The sequence below is a fragment of the Bombus fervidus genome, chromosome 8 (genome assembly GCF_041682495.2).
Source record: "Bombus fervidus isolate BK054 chromosome 8, iyBomFerv1, whole genome shotgun sequence".
In the NCBI taxonomy this organism is placed as follows: domain Eukaryota; kingdom Metazoa; phylum Arthropoda; class Insecta; order Hymenoptera; family Apidae; genus Bombus; species Bombus fervidus.
The window spans coordinates 13279322-13290767 of record NC_091524.1 but is presented as its reverse complement, the minus strand read 5'-3'; the positions used below and the strand labels follow the sequence as shown (position 1 = coordinate 13290767).

Sequence of the window (11446 nt, the reverse complement as noted above, 5' to 3'; positions counted from 1 at the left end):
TATCTAGACATCGTTGTCTTATGTGTCCTACGCGTCGATTAACTATAAACGATTTCAATAGCAAGGGGGATTAAGTATATCTGAGGATAATAGTTACAAATTTATGCAATTCTATTATATTCGAATTTGAAGTATCTTCTTCGAAAGTGTGGAAGGATTTAAAAGATCGCTATGCATTCAACTTTGTTCAACGCTTACAGTTACTACGTTACATTGTGAAAATAGTAAATTATTAATAATAAATTTATATTTAACACAATGTACATTATGTCGAGAGAAAAAGAAAATTTACAATTATGTGCAGCTTTTTAAATGACATCAAAGGATGAAGGTAAAAGTATTTGAACATTAGAATTTAACATTTAGACTTTCATTTTTGCTATGAAATCAAGTTGTAATATTGAGAAATTTGCATCGAACGATTAAAAAGAAAGAGAAAATTTTAGGATTTAGCGAAATTAAATAGTCGTGGACAAAAATTTGGCAATGTTTCTTTAGTTACCAACTCTTTTCGTTGAATACAATTTTGAAACGAATAATAAGGAGAATAGACACTTCATTTTAATAACAAAGTACAATATTCTTTATTTCATTTCGTATTACATTAAAAAAAAAAAATTATACTTTGCAAAAGAAAGTACAATCTAAACTAGATTTCATGTATCTTGTTTTATTTGAAAGACAAATAATTTGGAAGAATTGTAAATATTAATTTTTTATATAAATATCTCGAAAACTGAAATTAATAGATTTTCGAAACATATTCGAAACAATTTTTAATAAAATATAAATTAAACCATTCCGATTAAATACATAGCGACCCGATCTTGCTTTCAAAAACCATTGTTTCATTATCTCACTTCTATAAAAAGTCAATTAAACCACAATTATAGAAAAAGCACAATTCAAAATACCAAATAGCATAGTTCCATTCAATACGAACCGAAGATAACCGCTCCTCTATCCGGAATAAACTTTCTAATCTCCATTCAATTACAAATCCCAAACCATCGGTCCCAGAAGTCAATCACCGGGACCAAAAACCATTGCAAGGCCACCAATTGAACAACCAATAATCGCACACATTTGAAACGAAAACTTCAACTCTTCGAATCGTCCAAAACCAAAATCAAAACAAAAAGAGATCCTCCGAAGCTAAAGTAAACCAAACCGACGAGACAAGCTATTTTAACGCGTACCCAAAACGGTCAAAACGTCGACATACCAAAGTTCAAACTAAACCTGTCAAGTCACCAGGTCATCGAAACTCCGACACCATTCGATGGAGGACAAATTTGTAAAGGGAAAATTTAAAAACAAAAATAGAAAAAACAGGAACCAACGTCTCATCTTACCGATGTTGCGCATAAATAAAAACGAAGAATAATTAAAAAAAGAAGAAAAAGACGAAGCGGCACGTGTGTCACTGTCTTCTAAGTACCGCGTGCCCTGATCGGGGGTTGGCGAACCACTCCAACGTATCACTGGCGAGAAAAGCAAGAGAGGCACGCTTTATCGAACTGACCTGTGCCCATCCTTCGCGACTGATCAAAGTCGAGCATCCCCAGACGGACGACTGGACCGGTGGTCGTTCCGACACGACGCCGAGGGAGTCGCGCGAAGTCTCGAAGCGTTCTCCGTGACGAGGTGGCTTCGAGCCTCGGCGTAGCTACTCATCTCGTCGGGAAGGGCGGGTACCGCGGTTCGCGTTCGTGTGTACGAGCTGCTCGTATCGATGTGTGTGCACGGTGCGTCTGTACGTTCGTTATACGCACGTATATAGGGGCTGCTGCCCGATTGGCTGTCGGAGTTGCCTATCTCCCCTGACCGTAGCCATACTAGCTGGAATCACGGGTCGTTCTTCAACACGCTCGACGTGCTTCTAGGAGAGGATGGCTGGCCAGGGTGTGGGCGATCCCTAACACACGTACAGAAGTTCCTAAACGGCCGCGAGTCGGCGTAGCTATGACGTCGACATGGGGATAGCGAAAGATTTGATCGTCTCGCGACGTAGGTGTTTGTTTGCTGGGATTTTGCAGTTGACGGACGATTTGGAAGCGTTAAAATCGAGATGACGCGAATTTACTACTGTTTGCTTTGATTTGGTGATGATTGTTTTATTTCATTTTTTTTTTTTCTTCTTTTATACGTATACTCTTGCTTTTGTATATTAACGAGGAACGAAAGTTGCAACGATTAGTTGCAATGATATTTGTCTTACTTTTTCTGTAGCATCTGTATGTAACAGAAGACTCAGCGCGTGGAATAATAATTCCCCAGTTTTCTTAATTATTTCGTGGCTGCATCAGCCCTCAAAGCGATGCAGGATAAAAGATATATTTTTGAAAATTCAGAGGGTTGTTGTAGAAGACTTAGGATTTTTGAATTTGTAAATGCTTTCCCCTAACAGAGGATCGTTACAACATGATATTGAATTTTATAGTTTGATTAGATCACGTAAGTAATCAACGTAATTTTTTATACATATAAATGAAATTGTTCGATCATCGCACGCAGAAAGAGGGACAAGGTTATAACCATCGCTGAATGCGGCTTTAGTCAGGCTATTGCACGATGTACACCACTTCTTCAATGTGGCTGGTACGTTGGCCTGAAATTGGAGGGTGGTAGCATCGATGAAGAGGGGTCAGAGGAAGGTGACAGGAGGATAGGTGGGGAATTCCAACGGGCGACTAGACGGCCCGGGGACTTGCTGGCCGAGTGGCTGACGCGACTATAGTGGGGTAGTGCTAGTTAGCCACGGGAAATACGGGGGCGGCTCCAAAGGCCACGTTGTCAGACGAACGTTACCACCGTGTCATTGGTCGACTCCACCCCTGAGACGGCACAGGGGTGCAGATCTATGTAGCAAGGGTGGATGGGCGTTTCCAGCACGCCCATTCGACGAGGGAAAAGAGCCAGGATCTCGACGACCAACCGCTGCTTCGAGATTAGACCGACGTCGTTGGTAGCTGTTAGGGCTGCGATGCCATTTGTCGTTGAAATGGTATGCCGACGTTTCTTCCAGTTCCTGGAACGGGGGGAAGCCTGGAAATCGCTAGGATGATGCGAGAACTGCGGTTTACAGAAAAAGAAGGGATGGTAAATGTTAATGCAAAGATACTCGACGCGCGACCTCCTCCCTCCAATCCTCAAGCCGTGAAATGAACATTGTGCTTCGATTCGAGAAACTTTTGTCGAGGATGTGTGATATATATATATATGTGTGTGTGTGTCGATGCCCTGATCCTTTAGTCTCATCTTTCTTTTTCTTCTTCCAGCATTTTGGGTCCTCTATGGGGTATCGTTTTAACGAATTGTAAATTACGTGTATGATACGCGTTATCCAAGTAAAATTGTTTACATTCGATAATTACGATTTTTATATACGCATTTGTATCTGTTAATTTAGCTTTTAAATGTTATTTTATCGTCATTTATAACATACGTATAAACGGTATAACGTATGATATAATAACATGGATATATTTGTCGATAAGGATATGGTTAATTAAAGATGCAGTTTAATTTGTCTATTGTAAGAAGTGTACATTTAAAAAAAAATATTACGTAATGTTTGTAACTTTTATTTCATATAAAATTGTTATCACTTTGTCATTGATGATTATTATTTGATAAATATTATTATGTACCATTGATAGTAATATATACACCTATTGTTACAATGATGCGGCAAAATCATATCAAATTTTTGTAGTTTCCTTAAAACTGGGATATATTATTCAAATTTAAAGGAATTTTAAATGTCGCAGTATTATAAGAAACTATATTGTTACCATTGCAAGTTAAGTAGTAAACGATTATCACCGATGATAATTATGCAGTAATAAATGATAACTATAAGATAAGATGAAATTGTTCTTATAACTACATTTTATTTTATAACTTTAAAACGTTTACTGGAACTATAGTTTTATCAGATTATTTAAAGCGTATGCATATAACTTACACCGTTACTATTATTAACTACAGATGGTACTGGACCTGCCAAAAAACCGGTGTGTTCTTTACGCCCTCTGCAATATTCTACGGCGAACATAAGAATTATCACCGAAGAGGTACAGAATACACGTTATTTATAACAGCTTATCGACATGTTCCTGTTTTACCGATGTAAGTGGATTTATAAACATAATTTATCAAAATGTCATTATAACAATATAGTAAAACTTATGGCATTATGTATATAAGTTAGAGATTATCGTATTTTTGGAAATATTAACAATTTTTAAATAGAATTGTATAGATTATTAATTTATAAGAATATTACAAGTCGTGCAATGTTATTTAATTACGTTATATCAATATTGTTAATAGAATTGTACAATTTATTTAATTACATTTATTTTATTTAACTATAATCTATTTAACTTTTGAGTGAAAAGTGGACAGAGTTAAGAATAAATTATGAAACGTTCAAATTCGCTTCAGAAATCCTATTTGTTAAATTTAAAGAATTATGCAATAATCTTTACAGTTAAATAATTTAATAGGAAAATTTAGTTTTAATTCAAACCACTACCATACTGAATCGATAATGAAAAAGCATTGAATGTCGCATCTATTTTGTACCTCGTCGATGGTATAATTTAGTATTTTGCTTGTTTTTAGGTTTGTTAACGATAATGATACTATTGTGATGTTAATCTATTTTAATGAATTGTAAAAATGTTAAAAGATTGATTTTTATTGGTTATTTATTTATTGGTTTTTTATTTTCACATAATACATATTTTCTTCAAAGTATGTAATTTGTATTGTAATTTTAATAAATAAATATACAGAACATTTTAACCTTTATTATATTATTAAATACATTTAAACATAAGGAATAAAAGGAATTATGCATAATCGTGCTCGATTTGAGGTTAGTTTAGTAACTAACCTATTCGTCGTAATTGTCATGTACATATAGGAACATTATATTTATAGATGTAAACAAGAAAGAAAACTAAGTTCTTTTTAAACTTATTCAGAAATTGTTCATTGTTATTGTGTTATCATGAATGTACGAATATTTAAAAAAATTCAATTGGATTTTAAATGTAATAGCAGTATTTTTGTAAAACATCCTCGTTCTATTCATTATATTTCCAATGCTTCTCCCCTAAATGTGTATAAGAATCATTTTTTAAATAGTAAAGTATCAATGGGATATTTTTCAAATAAGCGGAATTTTTCAAATACACAAAATGCTGTTTCGCATCAGCAACTCCATCCAAAAGTATTTCAAAGATCGTTACTATGTAACAAGGATGTAGTACTAACTTCAAAAATTCCTAGTAACTGTTATCCTACTGCTGTAAATAGTATTAGACAATATTCAAATTCAGGACCCACAGCTATAAATGAAGCTATTAAATACAATGATGGCATTTTCCAAATGATATCTGAAAGTATAACTGTAGAATGGATCACCGAAGCTTTTAGATACATGCATTATCAAACAGGTTTACCATGGTGGGCAAGTATCATACTTACCACAATTATTACAAGAACATTTATAAATCTACCATTAAATATACTCGACGTGAGTATCATTATTATGTTATCAAATTAAGTTAAGTTAGTATTAAGATTGGAATATATATTTCTTAAGTGATCTTTATTTAGCTTCACAATAAGGCCAAAGTGGAAAACTTGAAAGGTGAAATGATGGATATTGCGGAGAAAGTAAGAAAAAATGTGGATAGGGAAGTAGTATTGTCCCAATTGAGTCCAGCACGTGCGATTGCTTTATATACACGCGAGGTATTTAAATGTAAAGTATTTGGATACACACTATTATATTCTTCTATTTATTTCAAGCATATCAATTTTTTACTTTGCATAATAGATTTCTAAGGAACAAAAAAGATTATATATAAGAGACAATTGTCATCCATTGAAAAGCGTTGTAATGGTATTATTGCAAGCACCGATATGGATAAGTTTCTCAGTTGCAGTAAGGAATATGTGTTATGTATTGCCTCAAATAAATCCTGGTGAGTAATGTATTTTGTATATAGTGTTTTTAATACAAAAATAGCAACAAAACTAAGTCCTAAAAATTTTAATGCTAGCCACCGTAAAGGATTTCCAAGGATTGACTACTGGTGGTTTTGGATGGATACAAAATCTTGTAGACATAGATCACTTTTTTATATTACCTATACTTTTTGGATTTTCTCACTTAGTTACAATGGAAGTATGTATGCAAGTATTTATTTTTTTTAGTTTAGATATATCTGTATCAACGTGATACGTTTTTTTTTTTAGGTAAATTATGTATTATTTAATATAAAGGATTCAAGATTTAGCAGAATATACAAGAATTTCTGTAGAGTACTCATTGTTTGTTTTGTGCCTATCATGGCATGCTTACCATCGGTATGTTGTACCTATATTTTGACAAAATGAATAATTACTTTATTCTGTGCTATTATTCATTCTATTAATGTTTACAAATTACATGTTTTAGTGTTTATCCTTGTTTTGGATTAGCAATAATTGCTATGGACTATTACAAAATTTAGTACTCCTATCTCCAAAAGTCCGTAAGCTACTCAGAATACCTAAAACTAATTCTGACTTTCGGCATCCATATAAAGAATTACATAAACGGTTATTAGGCAAATTTTCTTTACCGCGATCCGTAGCAAAAGCATAGAAACAAGATGAAATATTTTTCTCCTGTGTTGAATGTAATATCATTTAGTACAAAGTCAAATAAAGAAGAATAATTATCAATGTGTTATTAACTATCATCATAAAATATCTGCACATAAAATAAAAACGAAGGAAATATTTTTCGGGACCTACATACATTGTGCGTAAGTTCCACTAAAATTAGAGATTTAAATTTGAGGATGGAGCCACGTTAGTTAGAGGTGTATATGGAAGTATTTACTTTCTTCAATTCAGATGTGAATATCATCGTATAAGTGTGATATATCTTTTAGAATATAGCAGCAGGATGCACAGGAATTTTTTTAAAAATACTCATTGTTTTATATTTCTTATGTACGTTTATCATGGGCATGCTGAACCTAGATTTTGCGAAAGCGATAAGTATTGATCTTTAAAAATTACATATTTTAGTGTCTATCTTTTAATTAGTGATTATAAAATCAATCCATCCAACGATTCGACTCAGTGCAAGTAAGTAAACGGAGGGGCGTACTCACAATCTTCAGATACTATAATTTTCTGGGCGTCGTCTGTGTCATAAACTCGAGAAGTCGAGTCAAGTCCTATAATATAACAATGCCCCATGGTGAGTAAATCCCCTCCTGAATTTAACAATTGATTATCGTTCTTCAACCAATAGCCGAAGTCCCTTACATTTATCGCGTGCTAGCATAAGAATATTTTCTTTACTTCTACTAATTTGAGTCGCTGCATTGGACATATTGTGGGGACAATGATATTCGGTGAAAAAGTTCGTATCTAAATGACTTATTTTTTTTTTTAATTTATTCTTATAAGATATAGTATATACATATAAAATGCATTTCACTAACGGAGAACGCATTTTGTGGAATGAACTAGCAGATTCCAGAAGCGAATTACGGAGGAAATCATGGCTTTTATCAAACTCTCTACGTTTCTTCTTTGTAGCATTCTTTGTATCAGCTTTTTCCGTGGATTAGCAGCTGTACGTATATCGTCGCAATATTTATAATTACACAGATTTATTGTTAATATTTTAATAACTGTCACTTATAAATTTTGTCATTTTCTGATAGATTGTACTTCCTGTAATTGATAGCTATCAATGGAAATATAATAATGCTATACTTTCGATTGATTTTTCAATTGTTTGCTTAAGTTTTCACATGAAGGAAAAATGTGCCAGCAAATGAATAGAAAGAAAATGTCAATAGAAAATAATAATGCATATTATAATACGATCATTTTTAGGAGGAAACTACAGTTGGTCCAGATACTCAAGTTGGTCTACCTCCACATGTGGACGATTGTTCAACATCCTGTGTTGTTAATGATTGTAAAATCCGTTATCCCGCCCCTTATATCTGTATTACTCTCAGAGGACGTTCCTTTTTGATGAAAAGGTGGCTATAGATAATCCATATCAAACGAGAATATGTTTTCTTTCGACGAAGACATACACAAGCTTAAATATGAAGAAATTTAATAAAGTGAAATCGAATAAACAATAATCATATTATTAAAACACATAAAGACAATAATTAGAATAAATCATGGACAATCGTTATCAAATTGAGATAACAGTAATACTTCTGATGAAATGTAATAATTTTTAGTGTAATATCGAGGATCGAAACTCCATGGGATGTAAATTTTGTCGTTTATAAGGGTCTAGAATCGAATATCACATGTGATTTAAAATAAATTCTACGTCTTCACGTTATTTTCGTATTATTTATCCGCATAACAAATTTATCCCGTAAATGTTTCCTGTAAATTTTATCTAGCACCTTATCATTAATTAAGACGAAGAGAAGAAAAAAAAATATTAACAATGGAAAAGAAAAAGGCAATAAAAGACAAAAAAGTTGTCGATGTGTCCAGGATGTGATGAGTTATGTGCTCATACGATCATCTTTTAGAAAATCAGAGAGTGGGAAACACGTGTTACTCATAATTTTGAAAACCTTTTTGGAGTGAATATTCAAATTTCATTCGGCAAATTTCTACGCGAAGACATGTCTCTCTTTAAAAAGTACCTCGTAGCTCATGTCCAGCTCTTTTCTTCCTTGGTTTCTGCATTGATAACGCTACGCAAACTTTCTTCTTACTCGATATCGTTGAACAAACGCTAACTTGAAACCGAATGTGTCGTCAATAAATATTGAACGTACGAGTGAAATACGGTCAATAAATATTGCATATTGTCAATATTGTCAGTATTTATTGACAAACCGCAATGATGTTGAAAAAATTGAAATATCGACAATATTATCGATCGTTTGAGGTCACTCTTAGACTTTAGGCCGAAAGTCGTGGAAAACTGCGATTTTCACTATGTCAGATCGTTTCTAGCTCATAGAGACATTAACCAATTTCGATGAAATATTCGGCATATGTATAACTGACATAAATCTGTAAAAGGTATTTAAATTGTGTAAATTACAGGTTCAGATAAAAAAATTGCAAAAAGAGACTTTTACTATTTTCTCCGCGATTCCGATTAATTGCAATTTTCTCACATTTTTTTACACGTCACTTATCAAACTAATCCTCTCAACTAGCCAAAAAGGTTCAAGTCGATCGACCCAATTTTCGAAAAGTTATTCTGTTTTAAAGATTGTTCGATCAGTCATGTGAATAACTGTATTTTATTTGTATAACAAACGAAAAGGTCACACTACTTTCGCTTAGTATCACCATCTCTATCTCTATTTTATTTCCTTCTATCTCATTTCTTCCTATCGCATTTTAACATTTTTCTCATAATATAATGTAATTATATTTGAACTTGTTATTCGTATCCTTGATCCTGGCTACTTAATGGCGATAGGGTCGGAAAAAATGTATCATGCGTATGTTCGATAATGAAAATAGATGTGAAGTCGGCGAAATAGTTCATATCGAGATAACGTATTAAATTACGTTCTTTATTTCTGCTTGCATGATGCAGTATATATAAAATCCATTTCATTGGCAAATAACGTACTTTGTGGAACGGATTAGAGTAGATTCAACAGATTCGAGTAGCGAATTACAAGCAGAAGTCATGGCTGTTATCAAGCTCCCTGTAGTCCTGCTGTGCAGCATTCTTTGTATCATCTTCTTTTGTGGATTAGTAGCCGTGCGTATTTCGTTAGAATACTTTCAATTATACATAATATTTTAGTAACTGTCATATATAAATTTTGTCATTTCGTATAACATGTAAGATGATAGAGATAGACAAGTTGCTATGCTGGATGAGTCGAGGAAATAGACATATACGTTAATGAGTACATTAATTTACGTAGATTACATATGACAGCATGTTCTAACTTAATTATTTTTAGGGGGAAGTTTATCCTTACCCGGGCGACTGTAGAAAGTACCAACATTGTGACGGTAGCGGTTGTTTCGTTTTGGAGTGTGGCACAGGGACGGAATTTAATCCAAACATCGGCACCTGCGACTATCCTCTCCAAAATCGTCAGGATTGTATGCAACGTGGATAATTTGTGCAACAACAATTTCAAATATTTATAGAATATATCGCCATATCAAATATATATATATATTCCTTTTTTTACGAACAAATGTACCAGCGAGAGAATGTGAAGAAGTGAAACAATTTAAAGAAGTGGAATAATTGAATAAAATTTATTTTCAATTCATATCATTAATTATTTCATATTCTTATTACGGTTTTAAATTTTTCAACAATCAAATCGCACATAATTTATGTATAACGTGTGTATGTACTTATTTATATACATATACACTTACATATATATATACACTTTCGATTAATTAGGATATATTGCTTTAGAGATAATTATCTACCTCATAAAATTTTAATGTCTCGGCGAATATTACACATATCTTTAAAGATTAAATATAATTATTTATCAGCAATATTCTAATACGAGTGTCTGTCGCTGACAATTACTAATTTAGCAACGAGTGCCGGAAGTGCTATGCACGCTGGCTACTGCTCGCAAAGAGCGCACAGTCTACAGACGACCTTCGTTCGTGTATCAAGTAGATAATCGACCAAATAGTTTATAGCACATAAAAAAAAAGAGGAAAAAAATATTCGTCAAATAATTTTGCTGTTTATTCACTGAAACGTGATCTCTACGCTGGCAGCTTATCCGAAACGATTTGATCATTAGTGTACTGTACAATTAAATATAACAAATACAGCAGTCATTTTGCATGCAAGAGGATGACATCTCGATCGTTGATCTTACTGTGTGTATTATGTTACTGTTTCACTGTGTCGACTGCTAAGAGAATGAAAGTGGTAATGAAGGTCTTTTTGTTATTAATAATTATTGCTGATACGATTGTAACTTTTCTTTAGTTTATACTCGTACAAATTTACACCGTGTCGATGCAGCTGTATATCTAATTCTGTTTATGCTTTTGAAGCAAATTGATGTTCATTCCTTTTCGCAACTGCTATTGTTATCTTATTGCCGGATATTTAGAGTAATCTTGAAGTTTATTTCTTGTCATTTCAGGGTATTGTATCACTATAGATTCTATCTCGTAGTCTTTTTCATTAATTGCACTGCCTATTCCTTTTATTTATTTGTAAAATATATTAATCAATTTATAACCATTGGAAGTGATTATACTCGCGTAAGGTGCTAATCAAATTTTTAATGATATTTCGACGTTACATGATTTTTAATTTCTTCAATGAATAGAAAAACAAAATTATCATTAAAAGTTGTTTTATCATATACCATAGTATAGTATTGATAATTGAGTAATATTTATCAGCTTC

The 11446-nt window shown here is 32.9% G+C and overlaps 2 protein-coding genes across 3 annotated transcripts; both read left to right on the top strand.

Annotated features, from left to right (window-relative positions):
- The first annotated feature begins 4835 nt into the window (after nt 1–4835).
- On the top strand, nt 4836–7130 carry LOC139989694 (cytochrome c oxidase assembly protein COX18, mitochondrial). Of its 2 annotated transcripts, XM_072008214.1 has the most exons (7): nt 4841–5551; nt 5635–5772; nt 5858–6005; nt 6084–6208; nt 6280–6390; nt 6482–6632; nt 7102–7130. In XM_072008214.1, exons 1-7 carry the CDS (start codon nt 5024–5026, stop codon nt 7113–7115), a joined length of 1215 nt encoding a protein of 404 aa, XP_071864315.1. In that variant the 5' UTR covers nt 4841–5023; the 3' UTR covers nt 7116–7130. The 2 variants fall into 2 exon arrangements, with proteins under 2 accessions (XP_071864314.1, XP_071864315.1); XM_072008213.1 differs by lacking the exon at nt 7102–7130 and having other exon boundaries at nt 4836–5551; nt 6482–6750.
- A 2507-nt stretch (nt 7131–9637) lies between these two features.
- On the top strand, nt 9638–10325 carry LOC141445811 (probable chitinase 10). Its single transcript, XM_074111862.1, has 2 exons — nt 9638–9796; nt 10005–10325. The coding sequence occupies exons 1-2, from the start codon at nt 9722–9724 to the stop codon at nt 10164–10166; spliced, it is 237 nt and encodes a 78-aa protein (XP_073967963.1). The 5' UTR covers nt 9638–9721; the 3' UTR covers nt 10167–10325.
- Nucleotides 10326–11446: the final 1121 nt, after the last annotated feature.